General features: G+C 41.0%; 1 protein-coding gene across 3 annotated transcripts in view; it reads left to right on the top strand.

The window, feature by feature from the left end:
- STAG1 (stromal antigen 1) overlaps positions 1–18289 on the top strand; it is a 169938-nt gene that overhangs the window by 95880 nt on the left and 55769 nt on the right. For all 3 annotated transcript variants that reach the window (XM_033069129.1, XM_033069128.2, XM_033069127.2), the window contains 4 exons: positions 30–234; positions 2818–2969; positions 6793–6866; positions 14412–14535. In XM_033069129.1, coding sequence (XP_032925020.1) covers positions 30–234; positions 2818–2969; positions 6793–6866; positions 14412–14535 — 555 coding nt within the window. The remainder of the gene's footprint in view (positions 1–29; positions 235–2817; positions 2970–6792; positions 6867–14411; positions 14536–18289) is intronic.

Here is an 18289-nt window from a genome sequence, read left to right as displayed (position 1 = left end):
CTTGATCTTTTTCTTCTGTTGCTCTGCAGGACAGTGGTGATTATCCCCTGACCATGCCTGGGCCTCAGTGGAAGAAGTTCCGCTCCAACTTCTGCGAGTTCATCGGGGTGCTGATCCGGCAGTGCCAGTACAGCATCATCTACGATGAGTACATGATGGACACGGTGATCTCGCTGCTCACCGGCCTCTCCGACTCGCAGGTCCGCGCCTTCCGGCACACCAGCACCCTGGCTGGTGAGTGAGCTGCACTGGAGGGCTCTGACACAGCTTGCACTGCTTATCCCCTGTCATATGGATTGAGGTGGACCCTGAACAACAGTAAAACTGTGCAAAGCTTCATCAAATCCAAGTACCAGAGGTGGTACAACTATACTTAAAATATTCCTTTTTCTATTGGAAAGTAGTGTGCTGAGACACTTAAGGATTCCTGTCATCCCCAGGACCTCCAGTGAATTCTTAGAATCAGAAGAGGCTTATGTCTTGTATTTTGTTATTAATTGTTCACTTGTTGTACAGAATGTTGGAGTAATTTTATATTTTAGAGTATAAATTTATTCTAAGGAAGTATCAGGACAATTGTATTATCAAAGAGTTTCCGTTCACCAGAAAAAATAATCTGTGCCTTAACTCTGGAGAAGCATAAGGTTTGGGATTACTGGGCCATGGTCATAGGGCTCCTGTCTTCTGCCTGCAGCCTCACCACCTTGCTGTGCAGCTGCCTCATCTAAGGAAAGCCCTGGGTGTATCATTAGATAGAAATGGGCTTTCCTTATGTATTTCATCACACCTATATGAGATGTCTGCTCTAAGAGGGATGAATTGCTCTCCACAAGGAACTATTTTTCTCAATTACAAAGCACTTCCAGGGTGGCTGGCTTGGCTGTAGGTGTCTACAGCTGGTTGTGTCAGGTGGTAAGAAGTCCATCTTATTGCAAGGTTCATGGATCATGCCAGATATTTGAAACTCTTACAGCAGACATTTCTCATAATCTGAATGTTTCTATGGCCAGTATTTATAACTATTTAGTCTTTCCACAATAGCCTCATACACATGCTTTTCAGTTTCAAGTGTACCAATACCCAGTGTTAAACAAACACAATCAGAATTTATTTAAAATTTCATCTCTTGTTATGAATCCAAGCAAGAGGCAGATTTCCAATGATATTGAAAAAACAGCTCCAGATTTGAGTGGATTTTGCTTTTAAAACTGAAACCCAAACCCTTCAAATCACAGTGACTGAACTCCTTTGGAAACGCATTCCCTTGTGTTCTTCACCATACTTAGCAATGGGATGGTAAAACCGTGAATTATGCAGGCTTAAACCTCCAGGTCTGGAGTTTCCTCTTCAAATTCAGTATTCCAGGGTGAGCCTAGATACCCTGCTGGAAATCTATGCCTGTTATTTAAACTATATTTCCTTCATCTGATGCTGTCTGCAATGCTGGGTAGTTTTGATTTGCTGTTTGCTCAGACTGTGGTTGATTGGTTCATAGGGAAGAGTTCATGGAGTGAGGTCTGCACTCTGGTCCCTGGGATTGATTGGTCCATCCCTGCATGGGGTGGATGTTTGGGAAGTATGAGAGGCTTATTAAAAGACAGGAAACAGAAGCACTTATTAGTCATTTCCCAAGACATGTGCTCTGTAGAAGAAAGAGTTTCCACTGTTTGGAATGGATTCTGTAGCTAGAAACTTGCAGCAAGAATAAGCTGATGCTAAAGCTGAGGTTCATCACAACTGACTGCAGTTATTTCAGCCAGTGCTGACTTCTTGCATTAAAGACACATTTATCTATCATGGATGGGAGCTGCCAAAGATCTCGGCATTTCCCAGTGATGATACATGCCATTTATTTATTTATTTGCTTGTTGTAACAAGCTTGAGGCTTTGCTTTGATTCTACAAATTTCCTTCAAGCTGATCTTAGCACATTTAATTGTGTTGCAGCCCCAAAGAGCAGAGGTCAGCATGATGCTATGGAGCTCAGTCTTGATAAAGTTTTTGAAAATCTACTTGTAGGCTGGCATTTCTTCTTGAAGCAGTGTTTGTAGGTCCTTGTTTTCAGTTTTCCTCTATGTTAGTCAGTTGGAATGAGAGATGATTCACTGTAGGAAGAAGAACCTGTAGGTTACCAGTTCTGAGCTATGGCAGTGTAAATCAATCCAAGTAGCCTCACTTCTCCATTTGTGTGTTTGCTTTTCTACCTTGAAGCAATGCTACGTATTTAGAGGAGCATGCAGAGAGGATATGATAGTTTGTTGCATTGTTTTGCTGGTTTTTCAATATTGTAAAATGTGTTGCACAATGTAACCACACGGAACTTGGGAAGGACCCTTATTAATGTTTTTTGTAAAAATAAATTTTAGTACCCAAAAGCAGACATGAATGATATAATACCCAGCATATGTGCTAATAAAACTTGCATTTTTATATGGCTGTACAGCTGACTTTAGAGCAGTGTCAGATCTGTATTCAGAGATGCTGTGCTGTGGTCCCTCATGAACTGAAACATCCTCAGCAACCATTGGTTAAGGTCACCCTTCATGGTGCCCTGATGCTGCAGGCTCACTGCTGGCTCCCTGCTGCCCTCAGAGCTTGTCTGGACAGCATGGAGCACTGCCTTCAGCTCAGTGTGGGGTATAGACTCTTGCTTTTTGACCATGGGCCAATGACCTGGGTATTGCCTGGGTGGAAGTGCCTTTCCAGATGGCTGTGCCAGGGTCAAGAGGCTTTTTGCTATGAGTATGGATCTCCTGAGGAGGTATTTTCTGATCTCTGACTACAGGAAAAAGTCATAATCTGTCTTGTGCCTTTGCAGCTATGAAGCTTATGACTGCTCTTGTGAATGTTGCCTTAAACCTGAGCATTCATCAGGATAATACACAGAGGCAGTATGAAGCTGAGAGAAACAAAATGATTGGCAAAAGAGCTAATGAAAGATTGGAGCTGCTGCTTCAGAAAAGAAAAGAGGCAAGTGAAAAGTCTTTTTTTTTTTTACCTGGTTCATGTGCATTCCCTCCAACAGAAAGCCCAGCATGGTTTGTGACTTAAGTACCACAGTGAGAAAGAGCTTAGTTCTGCAGTGGTGTTTGTGTGATTTCAGACACACTACTTAAATCCTGTACTGCCACATTCAGTTGAGTTTGTGCTGCTGTTCTGCACTTGAAGGAGAATTCTCAGGCTTCTATGTATGAGCAGGTAGGAAGAGTCTCAGACTGTAAGCAGTCACTGTTCTGATGATGCAGAAAGATTCTGACAAGAGGATCACACATTCCCTCCCTGCACTGCCCTTTTTCCCCTTGATCACTATGGTTATTCCACAGTGTCTCATTAGTATTTCTTTTTTAGCTGCTTTCAGGAAAAACTGGAGTTGAGGCTGTAGCACCTGTTCTCAGGGAGAAGGAGCTAGGCAGACATTAAAGTTGCCTTTAGTAAGTACCAGACTGGCATTAGGTGAGAAAAACCATTAGAAGGTTGCTGTAATCAACCCTAAATAAAGTATTATATCACAGATGTGTACTTAAATTTAAAGATGACAAGTAGAAAATTAATGCACATACACCCAAACAACCATAATGTGTAAAAGGATGCCAAGTAAAACTTGTAAGAGAATTTGAAAAATCAAAGTTTGTATGGCTTGGATTTAAATTTATGATTTTTAATATATTAGTTTTGAATTTTCTCCACCACTGTTTTACTCTGTGGCAATTAAGGATGTCTGGGTGCTTTGACTGTGTGCACCTTGAATTCCTTTAAGTGTGAATTTGATTCAGAATTGTTTGACTTTGTAATCTTTGTCTGGGAATAATTACAATTACCTATTTTTATTTTACCCCTATGATCTATAGCACAATTTTATTTGATTTTCGTAGTTCTTGAAAAGCATTCATTAAGGTACAATGCAAGAACAATCTCTCCTGCCTAAACTTAGAGAAATATTTTTAATTAAATATTAAATTGACTTCCTTTTGACTCTGTGTGTTCAGGGGCTCTCATCTCACTGCTCATGGCAGCTGAGCAAAGCATTGCCTGGGAATAGCCAGCTCGAGTATGTCCATGGGGTTAAGCACATCAGGGGCACCTGGGCAGAACAGATCTGTGAGGATTAGATGTCTTAATGCTCTGTGTAAGAATTCCTAACATACCATGCACGTATATTCCCGGTGTTTAAATACACTGAGTTGACAGTGGCATTCTGTGCTGACACTTCCTCAGCTGATTCTTGGATCAAGTGCCATCCTAACAACCCCTCCTGAGCACACAGTGTGTGCATGAGTTGCTCTTCATGAGCTGGTAGAGAGACAGTTCACCAACTGAGTGTGCCAAGTTAGTCTGAAGCAGAGGGGGTGGAGCACTTCCTGAGGTGTTTCATTCTCATGCCATCATCAACAGGCCTGCTGGGAGAGCCATGCATGGAGCTGTCTTATCTATGAGATTTTCAGCTCAAGTGGATGATTTATGTAGCAATATGCTACAAAGCAAAGAAAGTTGTCTTTTTAGTATCTGCCAGTAGTAATTCAAATTCTGTGCTTGTCATACATGGTTTTTTAAGCTTCCAAACCTGCTTGCAGAATCAACAAGAGAATGTTTCCCTCATTTTTTACCTCTGTTTAAGAGGGGGAGTGTTAAATCCTTTTTGCATTGGTAAGAGCAGGAGTCCCAGGACACAGATGCTCTCTCAAGATGCTTGAAGTACTCAGATTCAAGTGCATGGTTTAAAAAACTTGAAAGTGTAGAAAGCAATTAGAGTTTCAGAGAAAATTCATTACTAAATCTAGAATACATTTGAGAATTGTATCCTTTAAATGTTAGTACACAGAGGTAAAAGGGATCTCACATGGACCTACTGATCAGAATCTCTGATTCTGCTTCCACACCAGCGGTGGGCCAGCACCTGGATTCCTGTACCAGGTGATAATTTACCATGTTTATAGTGCATTGTAAATTCTGTGCAGAAGAAGAGGGAGGAAGCCATCCATGCTGTCCCTTCATCTGTGCTGCTCCAGCCTCTACTATGCTGCTTCACTTTGCACTCAGAGAGATGTCAAAGGACACTTTTTTCAGAATATCAACTTTTTCGTGGCTCAGAAAGTCCATCCTCTCCTACCTGTCTTCTGTGATGTGGCTTTATACCAAGAAATCATTCCCTAAGTTCTCTGTGAGTTTCCTCTTCCAGGGCCCAGGTAGTTTTTCAGAAAGTCTCCTGAGTCTTGTTGGTTCATTCCCATCCTCATTTACTGCTCAGCCTGTGCTAGGCTGTCTCTACCCCCATGTTGCTGTGGATGTTTCCTTGCCTGTAGCCTGTGGAGTCATCCAGCTGAGGAGTGATTAGGAACTCACAGTCCCCTTTGGGTTATGAATTCTCAAACAATTTAGTCTGTGCATATTTGGGTTGAGCTGCTGCTGCAAATAGTGCTTTTCCCAGAGGCCATGTCTAAATATGCTTGGTTCATGTATGCAGAGCTGGTGTAGACCCAGCTCTTCCCTTTGTACATAATCCCTTTTACTGTGAAATTAATTGCTTTGGCAGACTTGTGACAATTTAGTCAAGAGCCCTAAATGCCTTGGTTTCTCCAAATGCAGAATGGAGACACACTTCAGTGAACTGGGAGGCTTTACTCCCTGAGTTCTGAAACTTCTTCAGCTCGTACCTGGAAAATGCAGTAGAAATATTTGGCTGAAAAATAGAAGCCCTTAGGTGAAAGTGTTTCAGAGCTTATGCCATGCAGGAGGTCAAACCAGCTGATCCAAATTTTGCCTCTGGCTTTAAAACCTTTTATCTGTTAAATATATACATCCATAATTATACAGGTTTAATTATTTTATGCATATGTGCACTCTACTAGCAAGGCTCTGTTGTGGTTTTCCTACTGTGGGAATGTGGGCAAATTTACATTCCCACACTGTGGTGCTGTGCTTGGACTGCAGTGAACACCTTGATGGAAGAACAATGGCTGCTCCAAAAGCTGATTGGATAAAATTGGTGTCATCTTATTAACAAAGCTGCATTTAGGTGTAATTAAGTTATACTTAGTTTAGTTCAAGATCTGACAGTATGAGAATACTGTAATTATTTCCAAGTTGTGTTAACATATTAATTGACACAAGGTAAGCTTCCCATAGTACTTGCAAAACATGCTCATATTACTCAGGAAATGAAAAGATTTTTAAGAAAATGCTCTTATTTATAAAAGCATGCTCATAACACCTTTTCATTTGGAATTGGGTTTGGTTTCTTGCAGGCTGAGGCCTGGATGTTAGGTGTGCTCCAGTCCTGGAAATCTTCCTGCTTCTGAAACCCAGTTATGTGGGTGCTGAAGTTCAAGCAACTGAGTCTTTTACTTAAGATTGAGAACATCTTCAACTTCTTTCCTTAAATAGAACATTCATTTTTTTCAAAACTAATCTGTAACCAGCTTTGTTTCTGCAGTTGTCATTCACTCAGCTCTGTGTTTTCCTGTGAACACAACACTGCTGAAATTACTGCACACATTGTCTCTACTTGTCTCATTTTCAGTTGCAAAAGTTGATGATTACTTCAAAGAACTAATTTGAGAGACTAAATTGATGTTTGTAGTAAATGTTAATTCTCTTCCATTAAGACATTGCATATATAAATGTAAATATTTGTGTTTATATGCACACAATATAGGCATGTGCTGGAAAAACAGAAATGGTGAATTTACTTAAGTGCTCTTCCAAGGTCTTCAAAGGTTTCCCAATAGGGAATTGTAGAATACCAAATTATACTAAGCAATGAACTTTTATTTATTTTGTGTTTTGTTTTTCACAGCTACAAGAAAACCAAGATGAAATCGAAAATATGATGAACTCTATTTTTAAGGGTATATTTGTTCATAGATACCGGTAAGAAAATGCATGTTCCAGTAGGTTCTGCTAACAAAGTGTGGTCATAAGGAAAGTCAAGGGCGGTTTCTGGGTTGATTTTCTTCTGATGTAATATTCTAGATGCTGCAAGGTCATTGTCAAAACCTCTTGAAGTTATGGAAGAATATGCAAATTGGAACCTCTATTAATTACTCAATAGAACATCCACACAACTTTATTTTAATCAGTAGACAGCTTTAAAGGGTTGTGGGAGGCATGGGCTTTGAGTCTTTGCTTTTTGAAAAGAAAAGTTGTCCATGTTGGAAGCACAAAAATGACATGTCTTAAGAATAATCAAATAATTACTGTGTATCACAGGATAGCAGTTGTCCTCCAGCCTGCATTTTCTTTTGTATGTCTTGGGTGTAAACAGAAAATTTGGAATATGGTTTACCAGAGAGCAGTAGTCTTTTAAAATAGATTTAGGTTGTTGTGCGTCACAAGATGCCTCAGAGCATCTGTATCACCTTTTAACCAGCTCTTTAAATGTTAATTGACTTGCTGAAATCAAAAGATTAAATTCAAGTGTACTAAACTATGCAATTAACCTTTCAGTTCTGCTTTAAAGGTTTGTAATTTATGGAATCTTTTAGGAAAATGGCAGGAAAAAAGGGTGTATGAGAAGAGGGTTAGAAGGTGAAGAGGAACCCATAGTTCAGAGGGATGATGGTAATTTGGAGGAAAGCACACAGGACACTGGGATGTGTGAGTTTGAGCAGCACACTGGGGTTGGAGAGTGTCTCCTCAGTACCTGAGTGTGAAAAGAAAGTTCAGGGTTTATGGTCAGGAAGCCTTGAGCTGCTTGGCAGCAGGAGGATGGGTATGCAGAGCCAGCAGGTAAATGAGTGTGTTAGATCAGTGTAGCACTCACCATTTTATCAGGAGAGCAGCTTTCATGGCTTAGGTAAAAAAGCTGAAGAAATGAAATTCTAAGAGTGTTTCCATTTTTATCCCTTCAGAACTTAGTGTATTATATCAAATAAAACGTTGCTTTAAAATATCCTCTTAGTAGTTCATGCTCTTGTGTGGGGCTGGAAAAAGACTCAGCCTTTTAGTGGTCTGCATTCTGGTGCTTTTCCTTTTTTCTTTTGAAATCCTCCTTTTGTAAAATGTTTTTTTTTCATGCCTCCTGCCACCTCTAGTAAAGATTTGATTTTGCTGCTGTTGCTGTAAAAAAGATAGGCCAAATAAATAAACTCCATCCATGGCCTGGAAAAAGGTGCCCATGGTGGCCCTGTTAGACCAGTGGGGAATTGACTGAAATCAGACAGGTGGTGGCACCACTTGTGCCACTGCTCAGAGGGGTTGGGAGGAGCCTGTTCCCACCCTGCCCCCAGAGCCACCTGTGTGAGCACAGCTGTCCCTGACCTTTTGGGGAGCCCCAAAGAGTTTTACAGCATACACCAAACTGTGAGTAATGGTACACAACAGATAGCACAGGGTGAGACTCCTGCACTCAGCTGGGCAAGAAAATCGAGGGGGAAAATGTCTGTGTGAAACCCAGCTAACTGACATTTTATCCCGGGGGGATAAAATGTAAAGGATTTTGAACTTTTATTTGCCTTCATAACTTCTTAATTTCTTGAACCTTCTGTCTCTCAAATGGTTCCAATTATTTATAAACGTCACACAATTTTACAGGCCTTACACTATGCACAAGTGGTGATGATTTAGAAAAAAATGTTACCTTAATTATTCCCAGAGAATAATCCCATCCTTCAATGTGATTCAGACTCAGCCACAGTGATTCATGCTTAGTGACCTTTGTAGCTTAAATAACAAGTCCTTGACCTGAACAAAACCCCTGAAACTGTTTCATTCAAAATGTGTCTTCCAACAAGTGTTGCAATCTTCTTTCTGTAGATTGGCTTCCAATTTACTGGAAGATTTCAGTGCTCACTTCTCTCATCAAGGAAAAAAAATGTATTTGCAGAAATAGCTAAATAGTTTTCTAGGTATAATGCTAGTCTAGTGTGAACAGCAGATTTGGTCAAAAACTGAGATATTGTTAATAAGCATGCAGGAAATGTACCCACCTCACTGCATGTTGCCTTTTCTCCTTACTCAGCCATTTGTTTTCACTAAGTTTCTGTGGCTTTACGATCCATTTGGTTGTCCAATTATTTTTTATCCTTTTTTTTTAAAACCTTAAAAAGGGGTTTTAAGCTTTTTTTTTTCTTTTTTTTTTACTGAAGTCAAAAGCGAAAATTGCTTGCAAGGTACATGTGTATTAAAAAAAGGAGAGGTGTATTTCTTCATTTCAGTTGTATTTCATATCACAGATGACTGAATCTGAGATAATTGCCACATCACTGCTCACACGTAATGAGTATTTATAAAATGTTCATCCCTCTGAACCCTTCTCTGAGGTTTGGCTCTTTCCCTGCCTAGGACTTAGCACTGTGTATCCAGACACATTCCCCTTTTAGAGAGTAAGATTGAGAGATCTTGGATTTCAATCCTATTTCATTCTGTCTTTTTTGTTTTGAGTGCTTAAAGACATTTTCCACCAGGTGTGACCATCTAGAAAACCAGAACTGTTACAGTTTTAGCTTATGGCACACCAGAATGAGAATCCTCACACTGATGGACACAGTGGGTTTGAGTATTTATGCAGGGCACGAGCCTGTCCTGAGGTAATGTTTTGTCAGTCCTGGCAAATAAGGTAAACCTTGCCAAGTCTAGATAGCATTGCCATTTTTTATGGAGAAGATGCTTCTGTCTCCTTCCAAGGTGTTCCTTTGCCTGTTACAGAGTAAATAGGCTGTGGTGACAAGTTCCATGGTAATTCCATTGTGGGAAACAAGACATGGCAAAAAGGGAGAAGGGGTTATTGGATGGCAATTTGGTGAGGAAGCACAAACCAGTCAACACAGGGAAATAAAACCTGAACCAAACCAGAGAAAAATCCTTCTCCAACCTAAATGTGTTATCCTAAGGAGGCAAAATACCTTTCTCAGGTGACAAGGAAATGCATTATCGTTTTAGGTATGTTTGAAAAAACAGACAGAAATTACTGGTGTCTCTTAGAGCCATAAAAAAAAGAGAAGAGAAAAATTGACATCATTTAATTTGAGTGAGTTTGACCTTTCTCTGAAGTTTAAAAGCACACGCTGTTCCCTTCCCTGCAGAGCTGTGCCTCATACTTCATACAAGCAAAGATGTTGGGACAGGAACTGTTTGAGAAACACTGGGGTCAGAGATATGTAAAATTACATCTCAGAATCCACTTCATGCCTTCAAACAATAAATTTCTTGGTCTGGCAGGAGCATTGGATAATCAGCCTAGTAACAGTTTATTGGAATAGATACTTAAGGAGCCACTGTATACAGAAGCCTTTAGGAATGGGAGTGCTGTGTGCCAGCCCCTCCCTTGAGTGGGATATGCAGTGAGCATTCCCCAGAACTTTTGGAAGTTGGCTCTGAATTCTTGTTTTTCATACCCTTCTTCTTTTATGGGGTCCTAATTCAGCTACAGAGATGAAAGTCATAGAAAAAAGAAGTGGGAAAAGACATTTTTGTCCAGTTCTCATTATAATTACATTTTCAAAATGTTTCTAAACTGACAGGCAGCCCAAGAGATGGGCCCAGTTCTGTCCAAGTGGCAGTGGTGTGGTTCTGCTGCATTTCCTGTCCCTTGGGTGGGAGTTTGAGCTTCCATCCCACAGAAAGCCTAAGGCAGTCACCCTTGGTTCTGTCCTTGTTAGAAACTTTTCCTGTAGACTAACTCTCAGCCCAACCCATTAACTGAAATATCTGTATTTTTTTGTTCACACTGGTTTCCCTGTTGACTAATACGACTGTCTTCTGATGATTATCTGCAGTTGTGGCTGTCTCAGAACAAGGTGTGAAAAGCAGCATCTCCAGTGGTTAGGTTGGGCAAGCAAGTGCACTGAGCTCCTGTAGGAGCTTCCAAGAAGTCTTGAAGCAGTTCCTGCTCTGCTGGTCATCTCCAGGTCATGCCTTGGTCTGACCAAGGTTTGCTTAGAGGGCTTTCAGTTTAGTGGTGATTAACTCCATGAGTTTGTGATTAACCAGACTGAAACAATCTGTGAGCTGGAGCTGAAGCTGAACAACCACTCCAGCAACCCTGAGGAGCACACTGCTCTGCACTTGACATTTCCCAAATATCCACCAGAGATTCTGTGGCTCAGGTCCTGAATACTTCTGGCCTTAATCACAGTTCTTTGTGTACTTTGGTGTGTGTACTTCTTGTGTGTACCCTGGAGTGGCACCTGGAGTGGCACTGGTAAAATCTGCTTCCTGACACTGCTGTGGTTAGTCCTAAGGGTTTATGGGCCTGCCTTGTCAAGCCAAAATTTCAAAAGGAAATGCAAAATTACTTACCTGAACCCCTTGAAGGATCTTTTTACCCAGAGTAGGAACTTGGGCTGTGAATTGTGCTATGAATATTTTCCCCTTGTAGACCTTGCTTTGCAGTTTTTGCAGGAAGGAGAGTTAAATATATTTCATGTCTAAGATCTGTAGATGCCACGTTTGTTTTCATCTCTGTGCTGGACTAGATGTGGTTTCTTTCTAGAAGCATTTGGTAATTAGTACAAGCTTACATCACTAATTTATAATTATGATTATTAATAATGCATTAGTTATTCAAAAAACGCTTCCAGTACAGGTATAATTAGTATTTTATGTTCTTATGTCATCCAGAAAGCTAAACAATTGTATTTTCAAAAAGCTAAACAATTCATAGTGACTCTGACCAGAAGTTAAAATGTATTTAACTGTATGAAAATTAGAATAAAAGAATTATACTTTAATGACAAGCAATTACCACATTGGAAGCACAGGTGCAAAGATTTTTTTGGCTGTCTTGTGTTTGATACAGCCACATTTTGTTTGATACAGCCAATGTTTGATACATTGTATGGGCATGGAGTCTGTCTTAGTTATTCCTGCAGGAACATGAGTGATTCTGACTGGTGATAGTTACCTGGAAGTTGATGTGGAGTGGGAAGTGGTGTCTCACAAATTCCCTGCTTCTCCAGCAGCCTTAGTCTGTTTTCTGAACTCACATGCCTCATCCATGATTCTGTCTCATTTTCAGTTACACTGGAGATGTTCAATTCTTATTGTAGTCAATCTCTTAATTAGTTGAATAGCTTTCTTTTTTTTTGTTTTTTTAATTATCAGCTTGTAGTGAGTGCCTGTAGTGCTGATGGATCCCTGAGAAGGCTTTTGAATCAAGAAGCAGTTTTTCACTGTCTGCCTAGGGAAGCTTGAATTACTCCTAGAGAAAACAGGATTTTTTCTGCTTTTTGGCTCGCTGTGCTGCATGATTAAATAGTTGTTGACATTTAGGTTCTTTTTGGGATTGCTATTAAAACCTTCCAAAATCCTTTACAATTAGTAAATTTATAAGGTGGTGAAATAACCTACTTGGATGTGAGGACTCAGGCTGTCATCCCCTATTAATAATGTCTTCCTCACTACTCTGTGTTGCTGCAGATGTGGCTCCCCCTTTTTTCTTGATTTGTATTTATTAGTATTTTAGGTTTTTCAGTAAGTCTTGTATTCTTCAACCTATATTTTGCTTTTAAAATAGTTTAAAAGTAGCTCCATATAAGAGAATTGCTAATCTAGTTCAGTGTGAAGCAGTGTACAGTTAAACACACACACATGCACATATGTGTGTGTGTGTGACTATAGCCATAGTTTTAACTAAAACTTGTCTTCATTTTGGCTGCCTTTCCCATAAGGAATGCAGTTTTTAACCCTTGAGTGTGATATTTAGCACATTGGTCCTTACACTACTTAAACCTATTTGAGAAATCCCTGGTAGGAGCAGCTTGTTTGATGTCCTGCCCTGATCCTAATGCAGCTTGTCTCAATTGTGGATTGCCCTGACCTTGGTTCTGAGGTTACAGAGCCTTCAGGAAGTTGGACAGAGCAGATTCACTGATGCTGTTGGGAAGTTGTTAAAATCAATGTTTCTCATAGGCAAAGAGAGACAATGGCAGTGGTTTGGTGATATTCACACAGGTGTCCCCCTTGTGTTATTGCATTAAATGCATTCCATGCTGTTTATGCTTTTCTGCTGTTACAGCAGTACAGTTTCCTCCCTATGGGTTGAATTCAAAGGCCCAGAGAAGTCCTTGCCTGGAGAAGTCCCCCCAGCTGTGTGTGATGCTGGGCTTGCTTGTGGTCCCTGTGGGAGCGGTGGGTTCCAGCTCAAGGCTGGAAGGTCAGGGACAGGACAAAGGCACTGCAGCAGCTGGGTCAGCCTGCAGGAGGGAAGTACATAGTTCCAGTATGGAGTCACCAGGGCTTTGCTGCACTGGGTTAAGGCTATCAACCTGTGCAGTGTCTTGACCAGAAGGTGCATTTTATTTCTATTTTGTAAAATTGATGAATTTCAGGAAAATGCAGTTTCTCATTTTTGCAATTATTCTCATGCTTGAAGCTTGCAATTTTTCTTTCCTTCCTATGAATTAATTTTAATTTTGGGGCTCTGTTGGTCTGGTTTAGAATTAAATTGAGGTTTATTAGTTTTCCAAAGATACTTTTTAAAATAAAAATACGAAACAAGGATCTCAATTACAAGCAAGTTCCAGTGTTTGCAAAGCACCAGACACTGCCTTCTTCTGTGCAGTGACTCTTTGTGTTCTTCTTGTATTAGAGCTGAAATTTGGAACTGTGAGGCAGTGCCAGCTGGAGTGGCACAAGTGATTTCTCATGGTAACAGATGTCCCAGGCATGGAATTACTGAACGGACAGATGGCCCCCATCCCTTTTCCCGTTGTTTCATGATTAGTAAAGATGCCATACTCCATGTCAGGCAGGCAGGAAAGTGCCAATCAGATGGAAAACATTTCCATCCTAGTTTCCTTAGGTGACCTCTCCAGTTCCCTGCCACCCTTCTTGACTAAGCAGCTGATAAGTCTGCCTGAGATACGTCTTTGCTTCTTCCATGACTTGCTACAGTCAGAATGCAGGATAAAAGCAAGAAAACGGGAAGAAACCATTGCTAAAGTGCAAAATTCTCATGGGTTTTGTTGTAGGAGTGTTCATGGGGGTATGAAGGGTGATCTCTTTCTGTAGCAAATTCCGTTGTGCTCCTCTGGCAGATACCTTTGGCTAAACCAAATAGCTTCTCCCACCTTGCAATGATTCTGCACCTCAAGCTGGAGACAGGGCTGCAAAGCAAATGTCAGTGATGCTGTTTCAGAAATGATTGCCCAGAGGAGGTGTGTAGCTTGGGTTCATAATTCTCTTTGAAAAGAGAGGTTAAAGATGGAGTAATAGACTAAGAAGCAAACTAGGGTGAGAATTTCTTCACATAGAGGTAATGTAGGAGCATATATAAACACTGAAATTATTAGATCAGTGAGTTCAAGGATGTAGAGGAACAGAAAATCAATGAGATGGCAGTAAGAACAGTGACAGGCATCACATAGTGAGGGTCATGACAAGTAAAAGCAAAATATTATAGATGTGGCAATGGGAATGAGAAGTATATGTGTCTGTAATGTGGCTAATCCTTGTTCTTTTCTTTTTCCATATTAGTGATGCTATTGCTGAGATTAGAGCTGTCTGTATTGAAGAAATTGGTGTCTGGATGAAAATGTACAGTGATGCCTTCCTGAATGATAGTTATTTAAAATATGTTGGTTGGACACTACATGACAGGGTGAGTATTGTGTATTCCCACACACAGCAGAGAGCACTGGAGGCAGCTGCTGCTGTGCTGCCCAGCACAGCCACATCCTTGGCTTACAAAGAGATTGTTCTGCTTCCTCACCTGCTATCTTTCAGTCAGGTCACGTCCAGGTATTGGCTTAAATTAGGAGGCAGTACTCCCAGTCTGCTTGGTCTGTGTGCTTTTCATGAGTTCAGTCTCTGATGAATTACCTTGATAGAAATCCTTCCATGGGGGTTTTCTGTTGATTACAGGAAAAAGAGAGCTCTCCTCAGAGCACCCCTGAGACCCTCTGTGCCTGAAGCAGAATGGAAAAGGGATTTCCGTGTGTCTTCCATTTACATTGCCCAAAGGTTAGAGGGAAGAAGGAGACCTCTGGGTGCTCAGTAGGCACTGCTGATTGCACAGCCAGTGAAGTTCTCATCCATTCACTCTCCCTTCTTTGAAGAATCTTTTCAGGGTTCTCTTTAGCTTTTTCTTCAGAAAGTTGTGGAAACACCAGATGGAAGGAAAAGAGGTGCTTTTCTGGCTCAGCACAGTTCTTAGTACTGGTAGTATCCACCCAGTTCCTACAGCCCATTCTGGGTGCTGCCAGAGGACTTTGCACTTCTGCCTGGGAGGCTTTGTACACCAGGCAGCAGTGGGACTGGCTGTGCTCCCAGTCCCACCAAAACCACTGGAATCTCTTGTTTTACTCTAAACTCCCTTGCTAACACTATCCAAGGAATGCAAAGGAGACTTACAGTGCTGTTGACGTGCTCATGAAATTCCAGCATCCTCAGACTATTCTTTTCCAGGAGCACTGCTGGAAAGAAATTGTAAGTCTGCAAGTTTATCTGGATTACTTGCATAACTGATAGTTAACAGCTGATTCATATTAGTTTTTTCAATAACTTCAAACATCATCTTAATATTTAGGCTCTGACTTGGTCACTCTTGTGTTGAGTTCTGAACAGCATGAGTTATGCAGATGTTGGCTTTCACTAAAGATAGAAGTCAGCTGCTGCTGCTGGTTCTTTTAACTACAGCTGCCAGGAATCTGCATTTGGCCTTCATTTGGATGAGTGGTTCACTTGTTAAGAGTATCCTCTAGATATGGGATTTCTTTCCAAACCTGTAGTTCTCAAACTTTTCATTTACAAATTTTCCCCAGACTTCTACATTAGATCTCATTGAACGAAACTTGATCAGGAGGAAGATCCTGCTTGCTGCTCCCATCAGCCATGACCACTGTCTGCCCCAGAGCCACTGCACTGTGTCTCAGTGAATGCTGGACATGGAAACAAACTGTAGCAGTGCCTGGAGGGACAGAGCTGCTGCTCTGTGTCCCTTGGTGACGTTGCTGTGCCTCACAAGCTGCCACACTCCAGGAGAATAAATCCCTCATTGTTCAAGTTAGCAAAGCAGCATGGAGGTCAGCTCAGATTGGAGGATGAGGGTTTAAGGTGTGTGGAGGGCTTTGTTTTACTAGGACTTGTAATTTAAATAAATTATCCCTTGAATAATTGCAGTAAATTTTTGGGAACACATTCTAAACCTTGTAGAACATTTTCACAAAGCAGCATCTCTGCAATGTAGTAGGGTTGCATTTCACAGCTCTCAGCCCCCTCCTAGTATCCTTTGAAGTCCATCCATTTCTCACATCGCTCCCTTTACCCATCTGTGGAATCTCACACTCTCATCTGTCACATCCAGCAATTTCTCATGTCCTGTGCAGTATTTTCTCACATCCTCTTTAGTTAGTTTAACCTCAGACAAGGGTCTAGTCATCTGCCTGCAGCCTTAACACATATTTATACCTCAGCTTTTTAAAAATTAACTTGCTCTTTCATATCAGAGAAATTTTGAATTGCAGAGTTAGGGTAAAAAACTGGACCATTTGGACCAGACACAGCAGAATTCTGTCACGCTGCTCTCCTGCCTCTGCTTTGTAAGATTTTTTTGTTGCAGGCCACAGAAGTGCCTTGGGGGGTTCTAAGTCTTTAAATCACTAATGTGTTTAATGTCCCAGTCCGCCAGGTAGGTGGTGGGGTTTTATTGATCTCATGGATGTGTTATCTACAAAATAAGACAGACTGTAGGCAGAATGGGGAAGAGTCTGGCAAGTGTCAAAGGATGAATGGGAGAGAATGGAGAGAAAGAGACATTTTGGGAGGCACAGAAAGGAGGGTGGAGGTGCAATAGGAAGAATATGGTGGAAAAAGGTGGAGTAAGAGCCAACTGAAAATGCAAAGCCTCCAGAAGTACAAGAGCCCTTAACAGCAGGGTTTTCATTGGCAGAGCCTGAAAAAACTGCCAGCTGGTACCCAAGTTTCTTGATTTTGCTTTGCTTTGATCAGGAGATAATTTTTGCTATAATTGGTATTTAAAAATGAAGGCTGAGGCAATAGCTATGAGCTGTTTCCACTTCACATGAACAGCAGTCACCCCAAAATCATTAACTTCTCTGGAAGTTTGCTGCTGCAAAAAGGAGACAGCTGTGCAGGAGATTCCTGAGCAGTTTCATATTCTACTTCAGAAGACACACAAATTAAACCACAGGGAAGAACAGTTCTTATTTCTTTGTAGTAGCTCCAACGTTATCTTTCAGAGGTAGAATACAGAAGTTTAGTTCTCTAACTTGGAAGATCCTTGTATTTTGTATGTTAATCATGTCTCCCAGATTTCAAACAAATGTCTAGAGGGATTTTTGCTTTTTATAGGTTCTCATTTGAATGTGGCTTTCAAGTTTTGCCCTTCTCTGCTTTTCAGCATCTTTTTTATTCCCGTGTATCAGGGAGCATAAATTAAAAGTGTATAAACTATTACATAATTGCATTAAAAAACCCTCTTGAAAATAAAAGTGTTAAATTAGACTGTTCAGTATTAATTTTCACCTACTTCATTGATGTGTGGAACTGTTTTGAAACCATCTTTGTCTCTAGATACCTGAACAGTCATGGTTCTTAAAACCAATTCCTAACACATAAGAAAATGCTTTTTTCTTCTTTGCATTCCTCTTACTTAGCTTATCGTGTATTTCTGTGGAAAGGATGAACTCAGGGTCCTCTAGAACAGAACCTCCTAATTAATTGATGAATTAATTAGTTAAATAAGTTCATCTCTTAGTTTACCAAGTCTCTTGCTGGCCTTTCTGGCCATCCCTGTTTGCAGCTTTTACACTGGCATGAGTTTCTTAAGCATCACCCTAACTTGAGCATTCCCACCCAATTACTTCCTTGCTAGAAAGTGTTTGGGGTGTTCAAAGTTCCTGTGATCCAGATGATTCTCACAGTTATGAAGAACCATCTCGTGTGTGGCATGTTTAGGGTCTGTGGGACACTGCTGCTCCTCTAGTCTGGAGTGGAGTGCATCCACACACACCTTCACCTTGCCCTTTGCTTCCTGTCCAGCTCACTGCCCTTTAGGCTTCCCATGGCATTCCTGTCACTCATCTTCACTGACTTTGTTTTAAAACCTTCTTACCAGGATTAGCAAGCTGATGTGCAAGAGCTCTTCCGTCTTCAAAGGGTGAATTCCATCCTTGACCGACAGTTTAAAAAACAGACTCAGAGAGACTTCTCTTTCATCATTCTTCTGTCAGAGGGGCAGTCTTCCAGGGTTTGCCTCTGTGTCTCCTGGTCCTGCTCCCAGCCAGAGACCAGGTGTAACATAACCTTTCTCTGCCTCACCTGCTCCTGCAGTCCCTTCTCCTCAGATCTGTCCAGGACACTTTGGTTAAGGCCTGGCTGCACTCTTCTGGCAG

This window comes from Catharus ustulatus, chromosome 10 (genome assembly GCF_009819885.2).
Source record: "Catharus ustulatus isolate bCatUst1 chromosome 10, bCatUst1.pri.v2, whole genome shotgun sequence".
In the NCBI taxonomy this organism is placed as follows: Eukaryota; Metazoa; Chordata; class Aves; order Passeriformes; family Turdidae; genus Catharus; species Catharus ustulatus.
The sequence above is the reverse complement of the archived record's forward strand: the minus strand, read 5'-3'. Positions and strand labels throughout refer to the sequence as shown.